Here is a 24,449-nt window from a genome sequence, read left to right on the forward strand (position 1 = left end):
ATTTTAAAAGCTTGTTATATTATCCATTGTGTCAAATCTTCATCTGAAGAGTAACTAAAGCTGTCAGATAAATATAGTGGAGTGGAAGTATAAAGTAGCATGAAATGGAAATACTCAAGTGAAGAACAAGTAGGCCTACTTCAAAATTGTGCTAAATTTAGTATTTTTCATTTATAAGCAGTCAGTGATCAACACCACAAGGAGCAGAGGCAGATGTGCCAAACTCATAATAGCGTTTCCGGTCAGGACTTTTAAAATAAAACTCAGGTGTAGATGTGAAGTGTGATAACAGGAAGACTGAATATTGAACTTCAGACTAGTAAACACAGTGATGATAATGTTAAAGCCAAAAAAGTCTTCAAAACAACACGGTAAAGTTCACGTGACCACCGCGAAATCAGTCAAACAATTCAAGATAGTTAGCTGTGATGTACTTCCGGTTTCGCTTTTTTGTGTTAGTATGGGATTTAAAGCTTGAAAATAAGTTAACTGTATCATAAAGCAGCCCTATAATTCACTACATTTCATCTGTGCACTATAAAAGTTTTTAATCAGTCAAAAGAAAAATGCTTATGAATAATATAATGAATTAGTACTACTTTATACAATTATGTTGGGAGTTTTTGTTGTTCTTGTTAGATAAGTTGCATTAATATAGGGTTAGGCGTAGTGACTATGTGTAAAGAGAAAAAGAATAATCCACATTTTGGTGACAAAATTTAAACTAGAGCTCCAATATTGTCTTATCACAGATATGTATCAGCTTATATGTTGTTATATTCTATTTTTTAGGGTTATATAAATAACATTTTATGTATATTTGATCCTTTTTCTTAATCCAAAGCCTATGTAATACATATGTCCTTTTTGTTCTATGTGGGGTTTTTTTTATAGTTAATTATAATTATTAAGTCCCCATGTTACTTTAAACAATAAAGTTTATTTCTTAGAAGTGTTTGATCACCACATTTGAGGGATCATTGCAAAAAAAAGTATGTTTATGTATATATATTCTACATTCAACATTATGGGTTGATATATCAATATTGGAATTTTTTTACTCCCTAACATTAGCATCAACCCCAAAAATCCAGTATGGGTCGGGCCCTAATCTTAACAGACCCTGTTTTGTGATAATAGAAATTGTTTTAACCAGAAAGCTTTTTATCAAATATGACATGAGAACATTTCATTATTTCATGAGTTATTATCTGTTTAAAAAATACACCAAAAATCCTCTGTTGAGCCATAATACATTTTGGTATCCAGCAGAAGATTTAGTGTTTGTATTTTATGGAGGATGGTGACTGGAAAGATAAATGAGAAACAATAAAAAATAGACACTCCGATAAATTCAGATTTCACACAGACCACAGATGAGGCTACAGATGAAAGGAGGGGGAAAGTATTTATTTTTATATTATATTGATGTTCACTTTAAAACAACCACATCACATTTAGAAACAAGAGAATGGAAAAAAAATAAAAGTAAAGTAAAGACAGATAAGAATAAGAGTTCGTACATGTCTTCTTTCCATGGTTGTTTTCTTTTGACCCAGGAGGAGAGGGGAGGTGGACAGAGAGCGGAGGAGGGAGGACAGCGTCGGCAACAGAGCCTCAGCACACACAACCTGCTCACCCAGTCATCCAACAATTCAAGCAGGTCAGAGGTTAAAAAAAAAGAAGCTCCACACAGTTTATTTTATATACAGACGGCAGCCCAGATGATAGATTTATTCATCCTGTGGCACAACTGGGAACCTTCTTGCAACATCAGATCCTGGATCTTCATTTAAATTGGAAGTTAGATTCGGCAAAGGCTGACAATTTGAGAAGCAAGACAGTAAAAACATTTAAAATAGTCATCGACTTGTCATCCACCAACAGAGAGAGACAAAGTGAACATCTAAACTGTCATAAAAAGACTGACAAAAGTTTGTACAGTGATCATTTTGCTCAAATGTCAGTCAAAAACTGAGCATGAAGCCTGGTTTTAGGCTCCTGGTGCTGAATGCTACTTATAGGTTGTTTTTAGTATGGTTGTATACAGACAGTAGAAACATCAGCTGAGCTACTCACACACTGAGCATTAGCTTAGAAAAATAGCTCTCACAACAGATCCGTGACATACAAGTCATGAGTGAACAATTAAAAAGATGATGATAGAAAAGTGTTAACATACAAAAGGGAGCCTGCGAACACTCAGGAAGAAGTCCAAAGCATTTGGAAAAGATTTGAAATTGAATTACTGATTCCGGAAATCCGGTTCACGTTGAATCAAAAGTGTGATGCATCGTGGCAATAGCTGGATAATTTGAGAAAATTAGAGGTAGCTTCACCCTTTAAAGATTTATTTGAAAAATACTCAAATGAGGAAAAGTCCTGATTTAAATGCAATAATTGTACACATACACTCACTGTGCACACTCGTTAGATAAACCTTTTGGGGCTTCTTAAAGTGATACTCCCTAAATAATTTGGTATCCATCTATTTAGTATAGGCTAATTGACCTTGGACTGACTCAAAAGTACTTCTAAATATATAGATGGGCAGAAAGTGGATAATATAATGCAGCAATGGTTTGAAATGTTCCCACAGGCATTTTAAAACTCTTTTAGACCTTGAAAATGAGTCACTGATGAAATTTATTGTCACTAACTTTAAATTAAAGTTTCTCATGAACTTAAAAAAGGTAGATTTTGGCTGGAATATCGCTTTAAACTTCCTTCTTTCTGCCACAAGATGGCAGTAAAAGCACATTTAATTAAAGGAACACACATTTAAAAATATGCTGCGAATCAGAGCGATGCAGGCCGTGGTTTCAAGATGAAGTGGAACACCGACCGCAACACAGATTTAAAGACTTTCAAGTACTTTTAAAAAGGGACATATGAGAGACAATCCTTTGTTAAAAAAATGTACCCAAGAACATTTGAATGCATGTGAGATTTTGTGTTAGTTGTAGTAATCATTACCCTCTTTAAAAGGAACATTTAGTTCTGTGCAGAAGCATTAAGGTAGAAGGAGGACTGGTCTTTCAGGGTATTTGGTCATGCTGACCTTGTCCTCTCCACACTCATTATAAAGAAGGGGACATTAGGGCCAAAGTGGCGACTGTAGTCTGCTCTGTAAGTACATCATTCCTCACCCCCTCATAAGGAGCCAACTCCTTAAACACAAATTTGCTTTCCCTCTTTCATTTCGTGGAAGTATATATTTCGCTCAGTTACTCACTTTTAATCTCCACCCACAGCTCTCAGACATCCACTAAACAGCAAATCCTTTTCCTCAGCTTGTTTGAGTTCTTCAGATTTTAACCTCTTTTTTTTAAACAACAAAACTCCTTCACTCTCCCCAATCCTTCTTCCAAATGGTTGCCTCTCTCTCTCTCTCTCTCTCTCTCTCTCTCTCTCTCTCTCTCTCTCTCTGTCTTTCTTTCTCTCTTTCTCTCAGTTACTACCCCGACTGTTCTCCACTGTCGTTGCCTGGATTTTGTCCTTCCCCTCTTCCTCCTCCTCCTCCTCCTCTTCCTCCTGTGCTGCTTGGATCTGCTTGACCGTCTCCCTCACGCTGGAAAGCTTGTCTGATTGGTCGGTGGTGGCTGTCTCGTGGTGATCTAAGGAAACAAAAACTCATGTTAAAAAGCAGCAGGGAATCAAGAATACACTTTAGGCTATTTATAAACTTAAGTATCATATGGAGTGTCTTTGGTAGTAAAAACAGACTGACTGCACTTAGTTTGTTTCTGGTCGTCTATTATCAATTTAGGAAAGGGCAAGTATTTTAAAAGGAGGACTGAACTGTAAAGAAATGTGTAGCAGTGTCTTAAATTCTTACTTTTTTACACTTTCATGCACCTTTTCTAAGCTGCAGACCCACTGCCCAATTACAAAAAACATTGGATGAGACAAGAAGGAGACTATTTGTTCTTTGTCTTTACAGTTGTCAGTCACTAGGATTTCATCAGATGTCAATCATGTCATGAACAGCTACCTAATTAGATAATTTTTTATCTTCTGTCCGTCACAGCCCGCCAAGCCCTAATTGTGTTGCTCAACCTGAAACAACAGATGAGCTGTAATCAAATGACCCAATTAGGATCTATCAACATCCTGTTTGGGTACTTTGTTTTTTTTACTAGGATCCCACAAAGGGATTTATTGACGGAGCCTGTCATCTGGGCTGACAGAGCAATAATTCTCAAAGAAAGGACACTGTTCTCAAGTGATATAATAGAGATTAAAACCCATAATTGTGCTGCATAAAATCAAAAACATATACTAAGGTGGTGTATATGCAAAAAATATATTTGCTAAAAAAATCTAGTTTTTCTGGGTGCAGCTCCTAACTCTCTGGTGCATATCAAATAATAGAAGACGGGCTGAAATGGAGGAGAATACAGAGCAGGATCAGAGCTCTCTGTGCACAGACAGCTCTGCTCTCTGTCCTTATTAATCCTGTCTGGCCTCTGTGACTGGTATAGATGTCGGTGCTAGGCCTTTAGACAGCTTCAGCGTACCCTCTGACAGATTTGGGGCGAGAGGCAGAGGGCTAATATGACACTGGGTCTGTCTCTCAATGCACAGAGCTTCACCTGTCCTGTTGGTCGGCCCCGCAGAGGAGCTTACGTTACCCTTCCTCTGAGAACAGCGGCGTTATTCTACTTGGACCAAATGTTTTTCAGAGCAGGTTCAAGTGAGTAAAAGTTTAGGCCAAGAACAAAACCACCAACCGGTCATACTGTGGTTTATTCTTGCCAATGTACTCCTGTCTGCCCTTGTTTCTTCCATCTTTGTCATCTTGTATTATGTGAAATTCTTTGAAATTAATTTGTTTTTCATCATTTTTAACATGCAAACTTAATAAGGTCAAAAGGTTTCTTCTACTAATTGCCAGGTGATAGCCAGAGTGTTATGCAATGCCTGTCACTAAGGAAAACTCAATCTTAGTACAGTGAACTGAAGTTTGACAGAAGAAGGAAGTTGTTTTTCTCACAGTTTAAGGAGTAATTGCAACGGTGGCTTCTTATAATGGAGAGATATTTACCCTGAAATCTCAAACTCCATACAGACAACACCAGAATAAATATTTAGAAATATATATATAATAATAACCTGACAGAAAAATATACCCTGAGATATATCATCAGCTTGTGATTAATGCCTTATATTGTGCTAAAACTAATTTCCTTTATCTTGGATATCTAATATGTGGTGGATATTTGTTTTGGTACAAAATCAGATTATTCATGTTTTTGACAGTTGAAATTCAGTGTCTCCTATTAAACGTTATCATTAATGTGCTGTAGATTTCTCCACGTGGTGCCATATTATAGATCTCAGGCCAATGATCTAAAGAGATAAGAACAATATACACCACTAGAACTACAACAATTAGTTTATTAAATGATTAGTTGATTGGCAGCTGTTTTGATAATTGATTAATCATTTCAATCATTTCTTGAAGAAAAAAAGCAAAATATTTGGTAATTATCCTTTTTTTCTTTTCATATATGACACTTAATTAAATATCTCAACATTGTAGACTGTTATTCAAGACAGACCAAGCAATTTGAATCTATGTGATCTGGTTAAAATAATTAGTTGCAGTTTTTCATTTGAAAAATAATCACAACAACAACAACAACAACAACGGTGTTATCCTTGCTGCCGCTGTGTGTCACGTTGTCACTGACAGTATGTTACAGTCCCAGCCGGTCGACAGAGAACCTCCCTCTCACCAGCAGCTTTGGTGGGAGATGTGTCCTCTCCCTCCTCTCCCTGCCTGTAGTCCTCATCCTCCTCCCCTTCACAAGGGTCTTCCAAAGGAGGGTAGACACCTAGGTTCTGCATGTGTGCTTCAGCCATCTTCTGCACAGCTACACACACACACACAAACAAACACAAACACGCACACGCACAGGTAGACACAGCACGCACGGGGAGATAGCCACACAAACACACGGACATAGACACAGGGATAGAGGGAGATGTTGTTGTGGTTTTACCACGCTTCAAAACTGTCAGTTTTTATCAAGCCTCACGGGGGTTTTTGAATACATGCCAGGCAGGCAGGAAGCCAATTAAACACATGCACTGATAGATAGACAGGCAAGCCAGCAACTGCAAAATGGTATCCCACACTGATTTTTTTTTTTAATACAGTAGAGGCCTCGCTGTTGTTTTCTGTCCCTTCTCTCACCCTGTTCTCCCATCTGTTTGTTTGTACCCTCGACTTTCCTCGGCTGCCTGTTCTCCTCAGTGCTCTCGGCTGGCAATGCTGACTCACACGCTTCTCTCTCTCTCTCTCTTTCTCTCTCTCTCTACACCCTCTCTCCCCTTTTGTGATGTTACCTCAACTCCTCCTCTCACTTCCGCTGGGTCACCTTGGCCTCTCTCTCTCTCTCTCTTGCTCTCTTTCAATCTCTCACACCCTCAGATACACAGTGCGGCACTGAGGCAGGTCACTTATTCTAGTTTAAGGTACGTTATGTAATTAGAAATTATTCCAAGGTAGCTCTCTCTCTCTTTCGCTCTCTGCAACTGAGCTGCTGAAGGACAGATTTCTGATGAAAGAATAAGGCTTCCTGCTTCATTATATCATCACTTGACATGTAACAAACACTCAGAAATCCCAGAATAAATGAAGAGCTGCTGATAAGCACCAAAGTGATGAAGATGAGATGAAGAGTTTTGCCCCTTTAACGACCACATGCAACAAGCAAGAAGCCACATGCATAAACACACATAAGAGAGTGTTTGTCTTAATGTTTCTATTTCTATTATGTCTTTCCTATATGTGTGTGTGTGTGTGTGTGTGTGTGTGTGTGTGTGTGTGTGTGTGCCACAGCTGTATACACAACTGAGTGTAATCCTGGATGATCCAGACTTTCCTAGACTCACACTCAGTGTCTCACAGCTGTCACACTTTAATCTCTCTCTTTCTCCCTTTCTGTCACACACAAATATACAGAGCCTGCTGTTGAGTTTACACTAAGAACCGAAAACACCGAAACAAGCCTATGCATATCAGCCATGCAGAGAAAAAAAGAAGAAGAAGAAGGAGTAAAGGCTTTTATTGCGTATCTACCCATCTGTCACATGCATTCTTGTCTATCATGAAGCATGGAAAACAAGGAGGAAATTGACGGCAGCCGAAGCACGGTTAAAACGAGAAGGACTTAAACACAAGGATGAATCACAACACACACAACCACCACCTGCGGTTTCATTACCGCTCACACCGACCTTTGAGTGATGGAGGCTGGTACACGTTTGGGTTGACACGTTTTGGTTTGAGCACTCCGTTCTCTCCTACGACCCACTGTGAACACGGAGAAAGAGGCATTAATTAGCTTAAATAACCCTTTCAGTACATTTAAGATAAGAAAAAAACACTGTACAATGAATCCATATAAAAGTCTTTATTCCAAAATTAAATTACACAGTAGATCAAGCTTACATTTAGAGAAGTATTCAAACCCAAGATGCTATGTTTTATCAGGATTGCACTATGAAATTAAAATGTTCTGTATGTCTTGTACATACCGAACTTTAATCTCTTAAAGGCTCCTAAGCTTCAACTCTCTTTATCCCTATAGCATAGTTACTGCATGTGTTTGCCAGGAATGTAATACCTTCACTTCAGGATATGTTTGGCTTCTCATAAATGCCACCATTTGCCATGTGAGTAGTGTTCATACTGTAGAAGTGAACATGGTCCCAAAGTCTGGCATAGTGTATTTAATATTTTTGACATTTTGAGTTTTCCACTAGAGTTATGTAACACTGTACTTACCCATTTAGCATTAATAAGCAGTATATACATGTTTAATGTAGTTAAAAGCTTATATAAGGGCATTTTTAAGTGTTAATGAGCAGTATGTGTCAACAATTTTAACTCCTGCTATGAAGACATAGTTCATATCATGATAAATGTGTTTGACTACACTGTCAATCATTATCTGTTTGTTTCTTATTCTTTAAGTCTGTCTGAAAACAACAGTCACGTGCCCATATGAGCACTGAGACAGGGTTTTCTGGCTGTAATCATTCCTTTTGTTTATACTGACCATTAACAGATCCCCTTTTATTCCCATACTAATCCCTTCCAAAATCCACAGTCCTTATTTTGTGCAAAACTATACAAATAAATTAAGCTAATATGAGGCTTAAGCTATTAAAACGGGTCAAATAAAGAGTATATCATCCAAAGTTATAACTTTTTTAGTCGAAAATTCCCTCTTTTTATTACAATCCTTCCACTGCAGCCCAACAAGGAAACAAGGTTAATGTGAAGATAAACTTTTAAATAAATATTTGCACAAAACAAGGACTAGGAATGTGCCCCATAACATTTAAAGTACACAAGGAAGGGATACTTTAACGGTCAGTATGAACAGGAAAAATGATTACAGTGTGCAAAACCTCTTTTAATGTATGTATGGGTACCTAACCTTTGTTTTGAAAGGTGCAATGTGTAGAATTTAGAGGCATCTAGTGCACCAGACTTTGCACATATTAAATATAATCTCATGAGTATGTTTTAATTAGTGAATAATCCCATGAAAGTAAGAATTGTTGCATTTTTGTCACCTTAGAATGAGTCACATATATCTGCAGAGGGAGCAGGGAGCACCATGTTGCACTGCCATGTTTCTACAGAAGCTCAGAGTGGACAAACCAAACACTGTTGTTTAGATAAACCTTTTGGGGCTCCTTTTGTCACTGTAAGTTCTCCTACATGCTTGGAAGAGGAGAGCTAGAGGAGGGGTATTAAGTTCACCACTAGATGCCGCTAGATGCCACTGCAACACACTGCACCTTTAAGACAGACTTGAAAAATTGAGAACCTATCCTTTAAAGTAAAGTCAGCAAGAATTGGTAACACTTGGTTACTTGTTTGTTTTTCAAAGCTTTCAATCATGAGTTTGTTTTATGTTTGATTTTTTGTCAAACTGTTATCTCTAAGGTTAAGAATAAACTTTCAATCTCAAAGCATTTAGTAAAAATTTAACTTCAAGTTCTTGGGTTTGAACAATGGTTGACCACACAACAACAGTTCATGATGATAGACACACTAGCAGGGTTGAAAAAAATATTGTGATATGAAATAACAGCTGGGATTCATGAAACAGTCGATGACACAAAAGCACAATGAAATGTCAGACTCACGACTCCAAACTGGTATGGGTTCATGATCAGATGATGACGATGATGGATGAGGATTCACAGACACTTATTATTAAAAAAACTGTTTTGACTTCACCTTTACCTGATGGGTGGACTGATCATCATCAGGAGATGATTGGTCAGCTACTCTAAACAGCGTGGCAGGTGTTGGCCTCCTGCGTCGGATCTGTAAGCAATCACACACAAGCCACAAACATATGAATAATTAACACTCGTCAACACTCTATTATTAATCATGCTCACACACTGTCTTAGCAATCTAATGGAAAATGTTGACATTTCATGCTGGGTTGGCCCTCACTGACTTCATTAGTGCTGCTGCCCATCATGGATCAACAGCCAACAGCAAGTTTCGGAGTTCAATACTGGCCAGATCAGAGCACATGCCGCGGTCAGTGGAGTAGAGGAACACTCATTATGCAACATTTTAAATCTATAGACAAATACTGTGCATAATTAAAGTTATATAGTGTAAAACAGACGCTAAATTGATGCCGGCTGCTCAAATTAACCAGCATTTTTAGGAGTGTTAAACCTTTTAATACAGGATTTATTTGAAATCAATGGCCGCCTCAGTGTGTTTGATTGCCTGAGTGTGCCAACTACAGTTATATACATTAGCACAGATAGAGGGACCATGGAAAAAGGGAGTTTACATTAAATGAGCCCAAGTAATCAGCTCAGACACTCCCCTCCAATGTCAAGTCTCCCTCTCTATTTTGTTGCCTGCAGGTCTACACTTCACCTCTAGCTAAAGTCACTATATACAATGGACTCTCTGTCCTTTGGAATAAATGCCCAGCTGTGCCCATACATCCCTCCAGTTTACAAATATTGTGCCCTGAATGAAGACTAGGGCAGAATGAGTGCATTTAGCTATATTTTCTTCTTTAAAACACTCTCAGTATCCAACTATACTGTACACTATTAGTCATTTAAATCAAACTGGTGATCAACAGGAAATTTAACAAATTATTAATTAAGCAAAAGGCCAAACTGTTGATATTTTCTGTTTTAAATTACAGTAAATTTAAATATCTTTGAAGTTTATGCCCTTTGACTTTGGGTTCTGGGGATTCAGATAGGGATTTTCTCTTTTTTTTTTGCGAATTTCACACAGCATTTCATTCTTTTTCTTTTTTTTAAAATACAAAACCAGAAGAAAATCACATAAAATTAAACCACACATTAAGGCTATAAGCAATAACCCTATTTTACAATATTTTCTGGCAGTTTATAGACTCAATAATTTATCATTTGATAAGAAAAATAATCTCCAAAATAATTGGTCATGAAATCTTAGTTCCCACAATAGAAAAGATTATGCTGCAATCGTGGTTTAAAGCTTCTGTGGGTGCTTTGATACATTTTTCCACTGTGAAAAACTGGTCACAATTTAAATCAGCTGAAACCGACACAAATCCAACTTGAACACAGCCTCTTTTCCCCATGAAGGAGCAAATTGTAAACTTTTTACAAACCGCCTTTTCATGTGAACAGGAAATGAATATGTCATGCCCAGAAGATAAATTTGGGGTGGAGTATCACTTTAATAACTTGATGATTAAAGGAATGTTCAGAGCAGAGTGTGTGGGGGCTTTTGTTTTATAAAGAAACATGATCAATGCTTTTCCTCCACTTTCTCACAATTTTAAATTATTCATGGCTGGCATCTATAAAACTACCTTTTAGAAAAATGTTGGATGAAATAAAGGGCACTTAGGGGAAAAAAGTAAAGCAGCTAAGTGGATTTGACAGGTCAAACAAGCGAGTTATTGAAAATTGTCCTCTGTGGAGCAGGCCAACCTTGTCCGTGACATGAACCTTGGTGCTGCTGTTTACGGCACCACATAACATCACAGTAAGAGAGTTAAGTAGCCTGGCTCTATTTTGCGTAAAACTGCTCTATACGGAGGGGTATGTTTGTGTTTAGTTCCCCTCCGTCTTATTAAGCAAGCTGTGCGTCATCACAGCACGGCGAGTGTTGCCAAAGCAGAAGCTTGCAGGCCGCATGGTGGAAATCTGCCTTTGTCAGACGTGGCAACACAGAGTAATCGAGCGTGGATTTCTCCCTTATTTATGACACCAGAGATACATTTTAATCTTGTCACGCAACTTCCAGCTTTCCCATCTCTCCTGGATCCCTCACCACTATCTGTCTTTCTGTCATTCGCCTCTCGTTTCCATCTCACTTGATCCTCTGCTTCCTCTATCCTGTTTACCTCCACATCCATCCTTCATTCCTTGACAGTGACATTACCCTTATCCACTTCAGTTTCCCTCTCCCCTCTCATTCACCAGAGTGCGTCATAACCAAAATCAAATTATTATCATTTTACTTTGTCTGCCCTCTCCTCTCTCCTCAATTGATCTCTCTGGCTCCCTCTTTATTGGCAGGGAACATCCACAGGGCTTCCTCTAACACCACTCCACCCCCCTCCGTCTCACCCCTGGCAAGGTGTGGAGGCTCGGGGCTCCGTGCTGCTGTGAACCCTGCTGCCTCTGCCTGCCTGACACCTGCTACCAGCCAGCCACAAGAGAGAGTAGACACCAGATGTTGCCATGACCAAACCTTGTAACACTAAAGCCATTAAACAGGGAAAACCACTGGACCCTTCCTTGTAATTCTAGTCATGCAGATATTTGCTTTTTCGGTTATGTCCAATTTTGAGTTTACGGTTCTGTTGCATTATTGTGGTTTAAGTTAAGGTAAGCTTTGGGTTATGTCGCTCTGTCCTGACTAAATCAGCAGCTCCTGCTTCTTTTCATGCAAATAACATCTTTGCATGTATACATTAGCCCATGTTTTCCAGGCTTAATATCTTAATATCATCAATTTTTTCCAGTTTACTATCAAACGAAAGTGTGCACGTGATGAGTGCTTTTCATGACCCCACCAGAGGAGTCAAAGCATGCTGAACCTCTAAGAAGGTGCCATTGAAAAAGACAGTTGCTTAATGAAAGCGGGGAAAGATTCAGAACAACAGGTTAATTTACTCAGATTGAGATAAAAATAGGGCTGGTGAGATAAATGGAAGGTAAAATGATTGGGTGGGATAATTGAGGTCACTGAGAAGCGTAATCTGATGATCTATTTACCTGATCGCATGCTGGCATGCTCTCTGTGTGTGTGTGTGTATGTGTCATCCTGATTTCATCTACTTAATAATCATAGTGAGCTTGTGAAATGCCATGATATAACCTTCTATAGGAACCAGGAAAGGGTCCACTTCTCAAATAAATTGTAAAACCGGTTGTAAAATACACTAAATGACATAAAACCAATGACAATAAGTGTAAATGCGTCAGTGCTGAGTAAACACAGGTGTCTCTTTCTCTCTTTCATGTGCATTCACACACACACGCAAAGTGATGGTGGTGATGACGTGCTGCTGTGTGATATTGACATCACCAGATGATATAAACACGCATACTGGCTCTAGTAATTTTCCAGCCTTAAAACCACCACACACAGCCTGAGTTACGTAATATCGTATGTGACTTCCTCATTTATGCCAACACTGGGGCGCAGTGTGTGAGATTACACCCGCTATGCTTTATCCCTTCCCCAGTCCCTCCCTCCTTCCTCTGCTTCTCTAAACCCTCCTGCCCCCAATCTCACAAACCCCTCTCGTCTGCTGGCAGCTATTGTTTTTGCACCAAGATCAGTCGAGCTGCTGTGGACTTGCTCTGAGGGGCTCTAAGCCGGCTGCTGCAGTGGCCTTTCTGCGGCTCCACAGGTGTATGCCTGCAGGCTTCCCCAAGAGGCAGCAGCACCTCTCTGCATTTCACAGAAAGCTTTAGCCTCAATAAGAAGAAACGTTGGCTCTTGGATCATAGGATAGAAAGGAAATGTCTTTGTTTATGCAGAGCTGATGGGTAAATTTAGTAATGTGCTGACTCTGCATTCTCAGACAGAGAGGAGAGAGAGAAGAAAACCCCTCTAGTTTCAAAACTAGACAAAATTTAGTAAATACACCATAAACACCTAAATGCAATGCCTCTGTATTCATTTTTTATAAATGCTTCTTTAATCCTGACATATCTTTCATAAGTTTTATGACCTTCAAACCTCTGTAAAGCGCTTTGGTGCTGTGTTTTTAGAGCACATTTGGAGCACATAAATGAAAATCCTATAATTCGTTGTATATTTAGACATCTGTCAAGTTTAATTGGAGGTAAAGAGGTTAAGTAGCGGGACTGACTCAAATGCTCCTGACTCATGTACCCCACTCTTCACTCTGTGCTATGTGGGGTAAATTAGTCATTGGCATATGTTGACTTTCCACATGTGTGTGTACAGGTATGTGTGTTGGTTTGTGTATCAGCCTGGGTTGCAGAAACGGCTGATATGGGCCTGCTCCCCAGAGGCCATCCTCTAAGCTGGCGCTCTCGTGGCCAGGCCTATAAAAAGCGGCAGCAGTAGGACAGCATAAACTAGATCAGAGGGGTCTCTTGAGGTTCTGTAGGATGAGACAAAAACTCTGCCCCACACCAGCACTTAACAGTCAAGCATCTCAAGGGGAGTCAGCTTTACAAAGACAACACACCTCAGATCTCTCTTCCTGTCAGCTTCCATCCCTCGTGGCCAAAGCATTACATCGGGCCACCCTATCAAGCAGTGTGTGTCAACTATCTCTGATAGAGGTGGAGCATCCACCAGGTCCATATGGAGCTTTTATAACTCTGCCCCCCCTCTCTCTGTCTCTGTCTCTCTCTCCTGGCCTGTAACCCAGCTCCAGATGAATAGATATGGATTTGTACAAGATTGATTTGCAGTTATGGCATCTGCCCACGGGCACATGCCGCTACATCATCAGAGAAATAAGTACATGTGTACGTGCATGGCAACATACAGTACAATACAGTACAGTACACCAATGGGAACACACTCATAATGTTAATCCACACACTGGCAAGAGGATTATGGAGTAAATTTGTCCAACAAATGTGGGACCACAAACTAACAGCAATCCAAACTATTGACAAAATATGACAAAGAGCTAAACTGTGAAGGTGGAAAATCTAAATGTGTTACTTTTTAGTTTGCATTTCTTGCATTTGTGTGTTTCTTTAGGTTTCCTGTTATTCATATTTATCTAGTATTGGTGGATCCCCTTATTGTTGATTGCTTTGTAATCTTTCATTTCCTCATCTTTCTTTATCTAAATAAAATTACCTGCACAGATACAGCTCTTAAACCACTCACCCCAACATTTTCCAACACCTCCTCTTTCTCTGTCTTCCTTGTCTTTCTGGACATGCCTCCTCTTTACAACCTCTACTGAAATACCACTCTCTCCTCTTGAGGCCATTTATCTAATTTCTGTCCATCTCCGGGTGAGAGGTGCAGATTTTTTCTCCGCCTCTGCTGTCTTGATCTTTAGCAGATCTGAACTCTGCAGAGCAACTCAATTAAAGTCATTGCGTCGCCCTTTTCCTATGAGCTATGTGCTAATCCCCCCTCCTCCACACACACACACACACCGCCCTTTTAAAATGAAGTGGCTGAACCCCATGTGGTGTTTAAGTGCAATGAGTTCAATAACACAATAATGTGAAAAATGATCCCTCTCTGTATGAACGCGGTTGAGTCAGTTGTATGTTTCTAGTCCACAAAGAAACATTTTCTTGACAAATAACCACCTCCCAGGTTGAATATATGGAACAAAATTGTGTTGTATGTGTAAAAAAACACATTTCAAAGGACACCTATTCAAATGCTGTTTCTGTATCTACTCTGGTAACCGTCTACTTTGATCTTGTTAGTGGGAGGTAACGCTGCAGTCTGTTTTTTAGGCTCCAAGGCTACAAATATCAGCATGGTTAATTAATATCATTATATCTGCCTGTTGTTTTGTTTGTGACCATACTCACTTTGGAATTTGAGGAATTTTATTTGGGTTTTGCTCAAAGACCTTTTGGCTACAGCCTCCTGACAAAGCTGGCAGACAAAATGTTTCCATAAGCTTGACAAACACATAACCAAAGGCCAGATCTATCATGTGACCCTATATCAGATACATTCAGGCTACACTCAGTCACCACTCACAGTAAGCCACTGAGTAACACCCATTTTTCCAGCTGTTTCAAAGAGAGTCAAGGACATTACACCCCCAACTGCAGCTCAGTGAGGTCAGGGGTCTGTCACATATGCATGCAGCGCTCATTTTTATTCAAATGAACAGTATCACTGAATTCACATTATGTCCTGTGTGTTGCCTCTCAGCGTTCATGTAACACTTGTGCCGTGACCTTTGGCCTCACCACTGGCTAACTGAATAAACAGATGGGCCTGAGATAGCATCTGGAGGGGCTCTCCAATGACCCCCAAATAGGAAATGTAATTACACAGCACCCACTGGCAGAATGATATCATACTCAGACAACCCCCCCCCCCCCCCCCAACTCCCCCTCTCTCTCTCTCGCTCTCTCACTCTCTGTCACTCTCTCTCTCCTTCTCCTCTGTACCCCCCAGCATTTACGTAATTAGCTGCGGTTAGCTGTTTGGCCTGTTGTTCCAGAGACTGTTGGAGGAAAGGTTTACCATCACAGTGTAACATAGAGGATATGCCAATGGCTGATGAGTGACAGAAAGCCACCTGCCAGCCCCACAGCACACGCTGGAGCAACATACAGGGCGAGGCAACGACGGGGAAGGTGCCAATCAAAGCTTTCAAGGAGACGACAGCACGACTCACAACCTGCAAACACAGAGATAATTCTGCTTTCCTTGTTCACTTGTTCAAATTCAGCAGCACTGAGTGGTTTTGCATTATGCGTCTGACAAAGACCTGTTTCAGAGGTCAACAGGCAGGTACAAACAGAGGGAAGAGTAGCTATAGTTACTCATCTGCAATGTCATATCTACCCACAGGTGATAAATGAAAAAACAGGTCACTGTTGATGGTTGCTATGCAGCTTACAGGTCATTGCTTGGATGCAAAAAGCATGTATAAACACAAGATTATGACCAACATTTACCATCATCTACAAACGCCTCGATTTACCATCTGATAGCATAAATTCCAAATATTAGTTTTGCATTCCAGGCAGACAAACCAGTCACTACAACTTATTTCTGCTTTGGGTAATTTCCTCCTAAACATGCTAAAGATGACCCGGTGTGCCCTCTGTACGAGCCCATTAAGCCTCAAGCAGCTAAACGTGCAAAAAAAAATCTCAACAACAACATCAACTGCTGTGATGAAAATCAGAGATTACAACAGGCACAGCAGCAATAACATAATGCCATGTCTTCTCTGTGTTGATGAAACAGGGATAGAGACCAATCCCATTTGTTTTTATTCAGGCCTCAGCGCTTCTGTCAATATGCCATCATCAGTCTGACCATCCTGTAGCTCTTTGGCGAGGGGGACTCCAACTTCAGCTTCCCCTGAACCGGAAAATTAAATCAGGAAGGACAAAGGCAACACAAATTGCAGTTCAGGGTCCGGACAACAGGCAACAACAAGCATACTGATGTCTCATAACATTTGGCGGCAGGTCAGCTCCAGATCCTGTCCAGCCCTTATCCCCCTACCCCCATTTCTCTATTCACTGTTCTACTGTTGCCCTTCTAATCCTCTCCCTCTCCTCTCATCACAGATATAGCTGCTGCTGTTGTTGCTATAGTCAAGTTATAAGATGAAGTGCTTCAGATACACTGTGATAGAAAACAAAAAAACCCATGCATGTGCAGTTGGAGATGAACGAATGCACATTAGGGGGATGCATCTCTTCCTGATTTGGTTTGATTAACGATGATCCCCTGAAGCGACAAGTGAGTGATTGAGTAGGATAATGACACCAACTGACAACAGAGGATTTGTTGACCATAATGCTCAAAGGCTAAGAGGGAGTGTTGCAGTGCTGCAGGCCTCCATAAGGTTCTTCTGTGCCACGTGCATGCCTGAGGTGCAGTGGGCATTATGGTGCATTATCAGCTCACTGTGTACAGTGTCATCAGGCACAAATCACTCTACCCATGTTCAATATTTATGTTTTCTAACTGTTTACACATCACACAGCCATGCGCACAGGAACCAGCAGCAGATGATAGATTGTTCTGCTCATGTTGTCACTAAGTCAATGTGATTAAAAAAAAAAAAAAATACAAGTAAACATGCTTTTTTTGCACAGAACTATACCGCTGAAGTAAAGTAGGGAAAAAAATACATGAAGGGAAACTTTGTGTGAAATTGCTGGAGACAGATACAGTCCATGACCATGATGCATAGAGTCATTAACTAACCAAAACTCCTGGACTGTCAAAAACAGGGACGAACAAATAAACAGAAGAAAGAGAACCATTGATTGTGTCCAAAGCGTGTTTACAATCTGCGGTTTCAAGCAAAGCAATTCATCTTTTTTCTTTTTTTCTTATTTCTTTAAAGATGCATTTGGTTTTGCCTATACAAACATCATCAAATTGCTCTGGGCAGGTAACTTAAAAATAACATTAAAAATAATTTTCATGAGACTGACAGATTACATCATCGGGCAAACTGAGTCAGACCATTACAGTGACATTTCTGACATGTCCAAATGCAAGGAAAGATCACTGTACCCTCTTGCCCAGTCCCAGCATGCTTTGTGCCATCTAACAAGATGTTCTTTCTGGGAGTGCATGTTGACAGTCCCCCAGACTGCTAATGTTTACCCACAAACACTCACTGCATCAAAGGTCGTTGTTTGACGTTTAACCCAGAGGAGACCTGACCAGGTGGATGATAGAAAGGGTTGGAGAGTGGTGGTGGTTGGGGAGTGAGTGGTGCAAGAAACCCTAAAGTATGCCCTTCATGGCATTAGGTCAGTTAGGTTCAATATTGATCAATATGAACTTGGTTGCTGTTTGAGGGCTTTAGATGGATGCTCTATGCTGCCCTTTTAACATCCCCTTTGACATTGTGAGTTTCAATTTAAAGGATCAAAATGAGCTGATCAGATCAGGCTGAGTCGAAGGAGGAGAAACATGGAGAGATGTCTACTTGTCCAGGCCACAGGGAGGCAGACTTGTAGGGAATCAGGGATGCAGTGTCTGCAGCATGACCCTAATCTCTGTCCATTATGCACATTACCCTACATCACTTGCAAAGCACGCAGGATTGGTGTGTGTGGGTGTGTGTGTGTGGAGTGGGGGGTAGGGATGGTAAACACAGCCATGTGCTTTCTCTGTGTTTTTGCGGACAAGCACAACTTTCTTCCTTACCCCTCAATGTGAAGATTACTGAAGAATGATCATCTTAAAAAGCCGTTCATTCTAGGAGGATTTGAAGGGGATGGCAGAACATAACTCCAGTCATAAAAAAAAAGATGTCAGGGATGCCACTGGGGAGCCAGAAAGAAAATATTATGATGACAAATGTGTTGTTGCGGTTTAAAAAATTCAAGTCCGGGCACTTCAGGGCTTGGAGGAGGATAACTTGGACAGGGCTTACACAGTAATTTAGTGGTGAGTCTGAAGCCTGCCAAAAATTTCTTAGAACAAGTAGAAAGGTTTGTCAGTGAAGAGAGACACTTCACTTGTGAACAAAATTTGAACCATGTGACATTCAGTTTACCTTGAATACAGAGCCCACTGTGGACAGTTGTTGGTAGAAAACAGCTGCTGATTATCTACAAATAGCTGACTTTGTTTATCTAAAAACAGAATATTGAGACACATTTTCAATGCTTTGACCACCACAAATTAAATTGTATTCACCTCCATGCACTGGGGTGGTTGTAGATAGTTCAAGGGATAAATGTGTAAAAACTTGGCCAAATACAACCAGAATAATTTGCAGTGCTAAATACTGCTAGGGGTAAGTGAGAAATTAGTTTTTGTTGCTATGTAGATAAACCGAGTCTATTTATAATGGTCGACCTTGCAGAAATTCAAGTAGAATTCCTTCGGTGCAAATATTCAAAAACAGGTGAGAAGTGTTTCCATATCTTGCGCCTTTGAGGCATGTATATGAGTAGCTGCTATTTTCTCACACAATGTACAATATTTCACTGAGTGGGAGGTATGGTAGTGTCTCACACATCAATAACGAACCCATCGCTGAGCATTCATGCATACACATCTACAAACATGTAACAGCACCAATGGAAACAAACTATCTAGAAATACAGAGCTGTCTATTAAAGTTGACCTTTTAGATGCTAACTGTGGGGGAGCTTTGGGGCGACATAGTTGTTCAGCCAGTCTCCATGGTAACTAGACCTTGGCGGTTCAGTCGATAGCGTTTTTTGTGGTAGAAATGCCACCGGAAACGACAGTAAGGATTTTCTGGTTGTATAACAAGTTGGAGAAGAATGGTATAGTCATTGCAACTCATTAGCAAAGACGCACTTGAGGGCCGCAGTAATTGCTGTGGGAGGGGTAGCGTTAACCGTTAAACTCTGCCCACCCACACGTCCCTGGAGACTCCAATCAGCCCTGTGTAGACGCTATCTGCTGTTAAACACACATAAACACATCCTCTCCTGAACAAACGCCCCCCCCCCCCCCCCTGTTTTCCTCACCCCCCCTCCTTAGGTGCATTTGTTACTTTTATAGCCTGCACACATACTCAGATATATAGAATAGAATATCATTGACAGCCAATTTGAGACTTTACAGTTTTATACTCTTGAAGCATCTCTGTGACATGGATGATTGAATGAGCTTATGTCCTTAGCTGCAGCATCAAGCCAACAAACTGATGCAGAAGCTTGAGCACACACAACCTATCTAGAGGTAAAGGCCAAGGCTGGAGGGGAGCCAGCCAACGTGTCCTAAATATAGCTGATCACTGTTTGTCCATAAGGTGATTGAGCAATAAGGTCCACCCCAAAACAGAAAAGGAAGTGAATTTTTTTTTTTTTTTTCAAATAAACGCACAGCTCACATATGGTACATAGATATCCTGCCGATTCTTGGAAGAGATGATAGGCATCAAAGTGTGATGATAGGCCATGAGATACAGAGAAAATAAGAGGGGGAGGTGGAGAGCAGGTTTTTTTATGTGTAAATGTGAGTGAAATATTGCAAAATCATTTCCACTTTAGCCCATATATTCTGTGTTACTGTCTCAAATGAGAAATTGAGCTGAAGCAACTTATGTCATAAATTTTCCGGTGACAAGAATGATCTAAAAGGATAGTTTTACAATTTCACAAGTCTGTCTGCACAGTCAGAAGCCAAAATGAACACTGAAAACAAAAGATCAGATGAGACTTTAGCTGCCTGAGTTTGTCCAATAAAGTGGAAATCTTCCACTGTCTTTTGGCCTCTTTGTGTCTCGGCGGACAGTGCTTCCCTGTTCAGCAGCAGTGGAAGGATTGTGACAAAAAGAGGGACTTTGGGGAAAAAACAGACTAACTTTGAAAGATACTGACTCAACAGCAAGAGAACCTATAAATGTTTGTTTGATCACCTAAATATGGTTTTAGGACAGACTTGAAAAAATTGTGAACCTATCCATTAAAAGCTGGTAGAGGAAGGCAAGAAAATCCAATTTGATTCAAGTCTTGAAGAAGGAGGATTTGCTTTAGAAAATAAATGATTATTCTCAGAACTGAAGAAGCCTTCTGAATAAGTCTTCAAGAACATCACACAAGCCACTCTTGATTCCTTTTGATATGCAGTTATCAGATTTTCTTTGCTATGCAAAATAAAAACTACAAACAAACGTATTATGAGAGTATGATGGGAAGAGGGAGCATGATCGCAGGCCACTCAAGTTCATTTAAAGTCTCCCTCATGGAAGATGTGAAATAGGGACAGTCCCTAAGGGAGCTGACCCCAGACAGGTGTGAGAGATCAGGTTGTGGGGCATTCTCACTGCTTTCCTTTATATGGCACATCTCTCTCTTGCTTTCCCGCCTCATCTCTCCTCAAGCTCTCGGGAGGGATGAGCCATTGGCCTCGATCTACCTTGGCATCAACCGATTCCTACTTTGGCCCACTTTCTCCTGCTCTAAAATAAGAGCCACCAGCAGCATTAGGGCAAAAAAAAAGAAAGATCTGAGTCGTCCAATCAAAAAACGAGTGTACAAAGTTCACAGAATGATACAAAGCCATGCTGAGTCAGTCATAAGATATTTTGTGTGGCTGCAGGGCTGAGGGATTGTACTAACAAAAGTGTGACAGAGGTCAGTCACTTACATGCAGTAAGAAAGACAAGCTGCCAAAACCCCCCAAAAAAGGAGGGAGTAATTATTAACACTGTCAGTTGTGTGACCACCAACAAAATGTCAAGGGCTCGCTGTTGCTTTGCTAGAAAGTTACAAAAGAGAGAGCTGGATACGTAGGCAAGATAATGGCTTTCATGTCAATGTCACATTGTTAAACAGGTCAAGATGAGATGAGACAGCAAGGCAGTAATCTCATGAGGAAACAGAGAAAGGGAAATGTCATCATAATTTCTCAACCGAGTGGCGTACAGAGCCAGCAGAATCAGCCCTGTGTGAAAAACTTGTCAAAAATGAAACACAGCAGAGAGAAAAGGTGATGCAGACAAGATGTTCTAAAGTGAAGAAATTTGGCCAGTAGTGGTACGTCCTTTACACAATAAACAGAGCTACCCCTGCCTTGAATAACTAGGTGAGAGCTAGAGGAGGAATTAGTCAGTAAGAAATGTGAGCTGTGAAACACAAATAAGAAAACAAGTCAGAGCTGAAAACTAAACTGAATTCTCGGAAACTCTAATCTGCCCCAACTCCTGCTCACCATCTCAACTTGCCGAGGGTCCAGGTTGGTGGGTGCAGCGGAAGGAACAGCAAATTGGATCTTCTTCCTCTCCTTGGGCTCCCCCTCGACCTCGGTCGTCACGGAGGGCTCCATGGCTCTGGATCCTGGGGGTCTGACTCCCAGCGGAGAGGAGGTAGTTACTGCCGAAGATCACTATAAACTTCCTGGAGGAACCTCCCACTGCTGGGTAGTCCCAACTCCTGAAGACTTGTCCACCCTTCTCCTGCCTCACTCCTTCACACCCTGACACCCTCTTCTTCTCTCAGCAAAAACACCAAACTCAACAGACTGTCTTCTGTTTCACCTCCTGTCCTTCTTTCCCTCTTCAGCAGTTGCTAATATTCTCCTCTACCTCTCTGGTTCTCTCTCTCTCTCTCTCTCTCTCTCTCTCTCTTACTCTCTCACTCGTTCTCTGATTCCCCACCCTCACAACCTGTGCAGCAGCAGTGAATGAGGCATGTCCTTAGATGTGGCTGTGAGGGAGAGAAGTGGGTGGGTAGGAGGGGAGGTGCCAAGGGCCAAAAGAAGGTGGAGATATCAGGGGAGACAGGAGGAGTCAGAGCAAATAGGGGAGGGGAAAAAAAGAGGATGTAACAGGGGATAGAGGAGAGGGGGGGCGGCTGCTGTGTTTTTCTATCTATCTAAGCTGTGGTTGATTTGTAATCAGAAAAAAAATAATAATCTCATCACATCAGCTGAGCCTCTTTTGGCCTCTATTTGTGAATGAGAGATTTATGTTGAGAGAGGGAGGGAGAGAGGGAGCAGGGAGTGCAAGGAGAGATAAACAAGAAGAGAGAGATGCATTGTGGAGAATGTAGCGGGAACGTACATGAGATTCCAGCAGCTAAGCCAATGCCACTGACATCACTAGATTTATTAGGTTGGATGTTGTTATATATGCCGCTATTGACCAATAACTTTCAATGAAAGCCCAGCTCAGCACGCCTGAGACAAATCCATTAAAAATGCTTTTTTAACCTGCAAACAGCACGACTGAATCTAACAACAGATGGAATAACAAAAAAAGCATAAAAGACATCAAAACACTTGTTTCAAGAATACAAAGAGACCATTAAGATGGAAGAGAGGAAGGAGACGAAATAGGACAACAAGAATTTAAATAGATCAAGTTTAAAAATAGAGACAGAGGATGGTGGAAGTAGAGGTGAGGCAGATTGTTGTTGTGAAGTAGAAGAAGAGGGAGAAAAAGGGCAGCTCCATTGCTATTTTCAGGGCCTTGCTGTTATTTCACTCACATGGCAGAGGGATTTGGACAGTGGAGAGCAATGGATTTGGCCTCGGGGCAGAGTTGAGCTTTGGCATGGGCTGGAATAAAGGAGATAGCTTCTGTGGTGGTAGATTGAGATGAGGAGGAGGAGAAGGAAGAAAATAGGTGGCTGTAGGGACTTGGTGGGCAGAACAGAGAGGAAGGTCAAGGTATATGTGGCGCTCTGGGAGCACAACTGAGTCCAGAAACACATTAAACAGTCAACTGTTTATCCCACTAGTGAGAGAAAGTCCAACATGCCAGCCTGTTATTTATTCACTGTTTCCATGTGGGGGTGGACAAATGGGCTCGGGATTTGATTTTTAAAGGGTTTGCCTGGGTGTTTGACTCCTCAACAAAGCCACTCCTGTCTCCAACAAAGAATGACCTCCTCAAGCCTGCAAGTAGCGACTCATTATCCCATCTCTGTATGTTGTGGTTTATGTTCATGACAAATTTGACAAGTTCAACAAAATAATTATCCAAGCAGTTGCTAAATGTTTCTGAAGAACTTCCCTCACTGCCATTTGATTTTATTCCACAGTGGTTATGTAAGTTGTGGTGCATTCGGCAGGAATTGTGCAATATTTCACGAGGAATGTTTAATAGGCTCTATTCAAGAGGTCGGCTCACTACAAGCTGCAGGATTCCAGTGTTTAATGAAACTTGTGATTGAGTAATTTTATTGTCAATAATAAACAAATAATCAAGGGTTACATTTGATTTAAGAGACCAGAGAATCAGTTGGAGGAGTAGCTTCTTTTTAGGAATCTGTGTCTGAGCAGGATGTGATAAACACGGGTGCACCCCAGTGCTTTTGTTCTTCATTAAAACAAATAAGATGCAGATTCTGGACTCAACTTGATCTCTGCAAAAAAAATAAATAAAAAAATGCTGAACACTTGTTTGGTTTGAGGGCAGGTCTCGCAGAGCGTTTTGATATTAACAGCATGTGTGAAAGAGCTTGATTAGCTGGTGTCAGGTCAGCACTGTGGTTATTAAAGGGCCCCCTCTTCTCTTATCCCCCTGCAGTCACAGAGAACCTGCAAGGGGTATAGGCTGAAGATATTAAATGTCTGGGCACTTTATTAGTCAGGAGACTGGGTTTTACAGCAATGAGATCAGTAAAACATTCAACTGTTTCACATTAGTGGAACACATCATGCCTTTTCACATGGAGCAATCTTTAGTCTAAAAACAAGAGAAAATTGGCAACATCCAATAAAATTATGGCTAAGCTGCATGCAAATATGACACCTATGAGTGTTT

At 40.7% G+C, this 24,449-nt stretch overlaps 1 protein-coding gene across 2 annotated transcripts; it reads right to left on the reverse strand.

The window, feature by feature from the left end:
* Positions 1 to 1,389: 1,389 nt before the first annotated feature.
* ppp1r1b (protein phosphatase 1, regulatory (inhibitor) subunit 1B) lies at positions 1,390 to 22,534 on the reverse strand. Of its 2 annotated transcripts, none has more exons than XM_053337943.1 (5): positions 21,893 to 22,534; positions 9,269 to 9,358; positions 7,249 to 7,324; positions 5,742 to 5,879; positions 1,390 to 3,617 (listed from the first exon to the last, which is right to left on the reverse strand). In XM_053337943.1, the coding sequence occupies exons 1-5, from the start codon at positions 22,004 to 22,006 to the stop codon at positions 3,451 to 3,453; spliced, it is 585 nt and encodes a 194-aa protein (XP_053193918.1). In that variant the 5' UTR covers positions 22,007 to 22,534; the 3' UTR covers positions 1,390 to 3,450. The 2 variants fall into 2 exon arrangements, with proteins under 2 accessions (XP_053193918.1, XP_053193919.1); XM_053337944.1 differs by having other exon boundaries at positions 9,275 to 9,358; positions 21,893 to 22,514.
* Between the last annotated feature and the right edge of the window lie 1,915 nt (positions 22,535 to 24,449).

This window comes from Scomber japonicus, chromosome 18 (genome assembly GCF_027409825.1).
Source record: "Scomber japonicus isolate fScoJap1 chromosome 18, fScoJap1.pri, whole genome shotgun sequence".
In the NCBI taxonomy this organism is placed as follows: domain Eukaryota; kingdom Metazoa; phylum Chordata; class Actinopteri; order Scombriformes; family Scombridae; genus Scomber; species Scomber japonicus.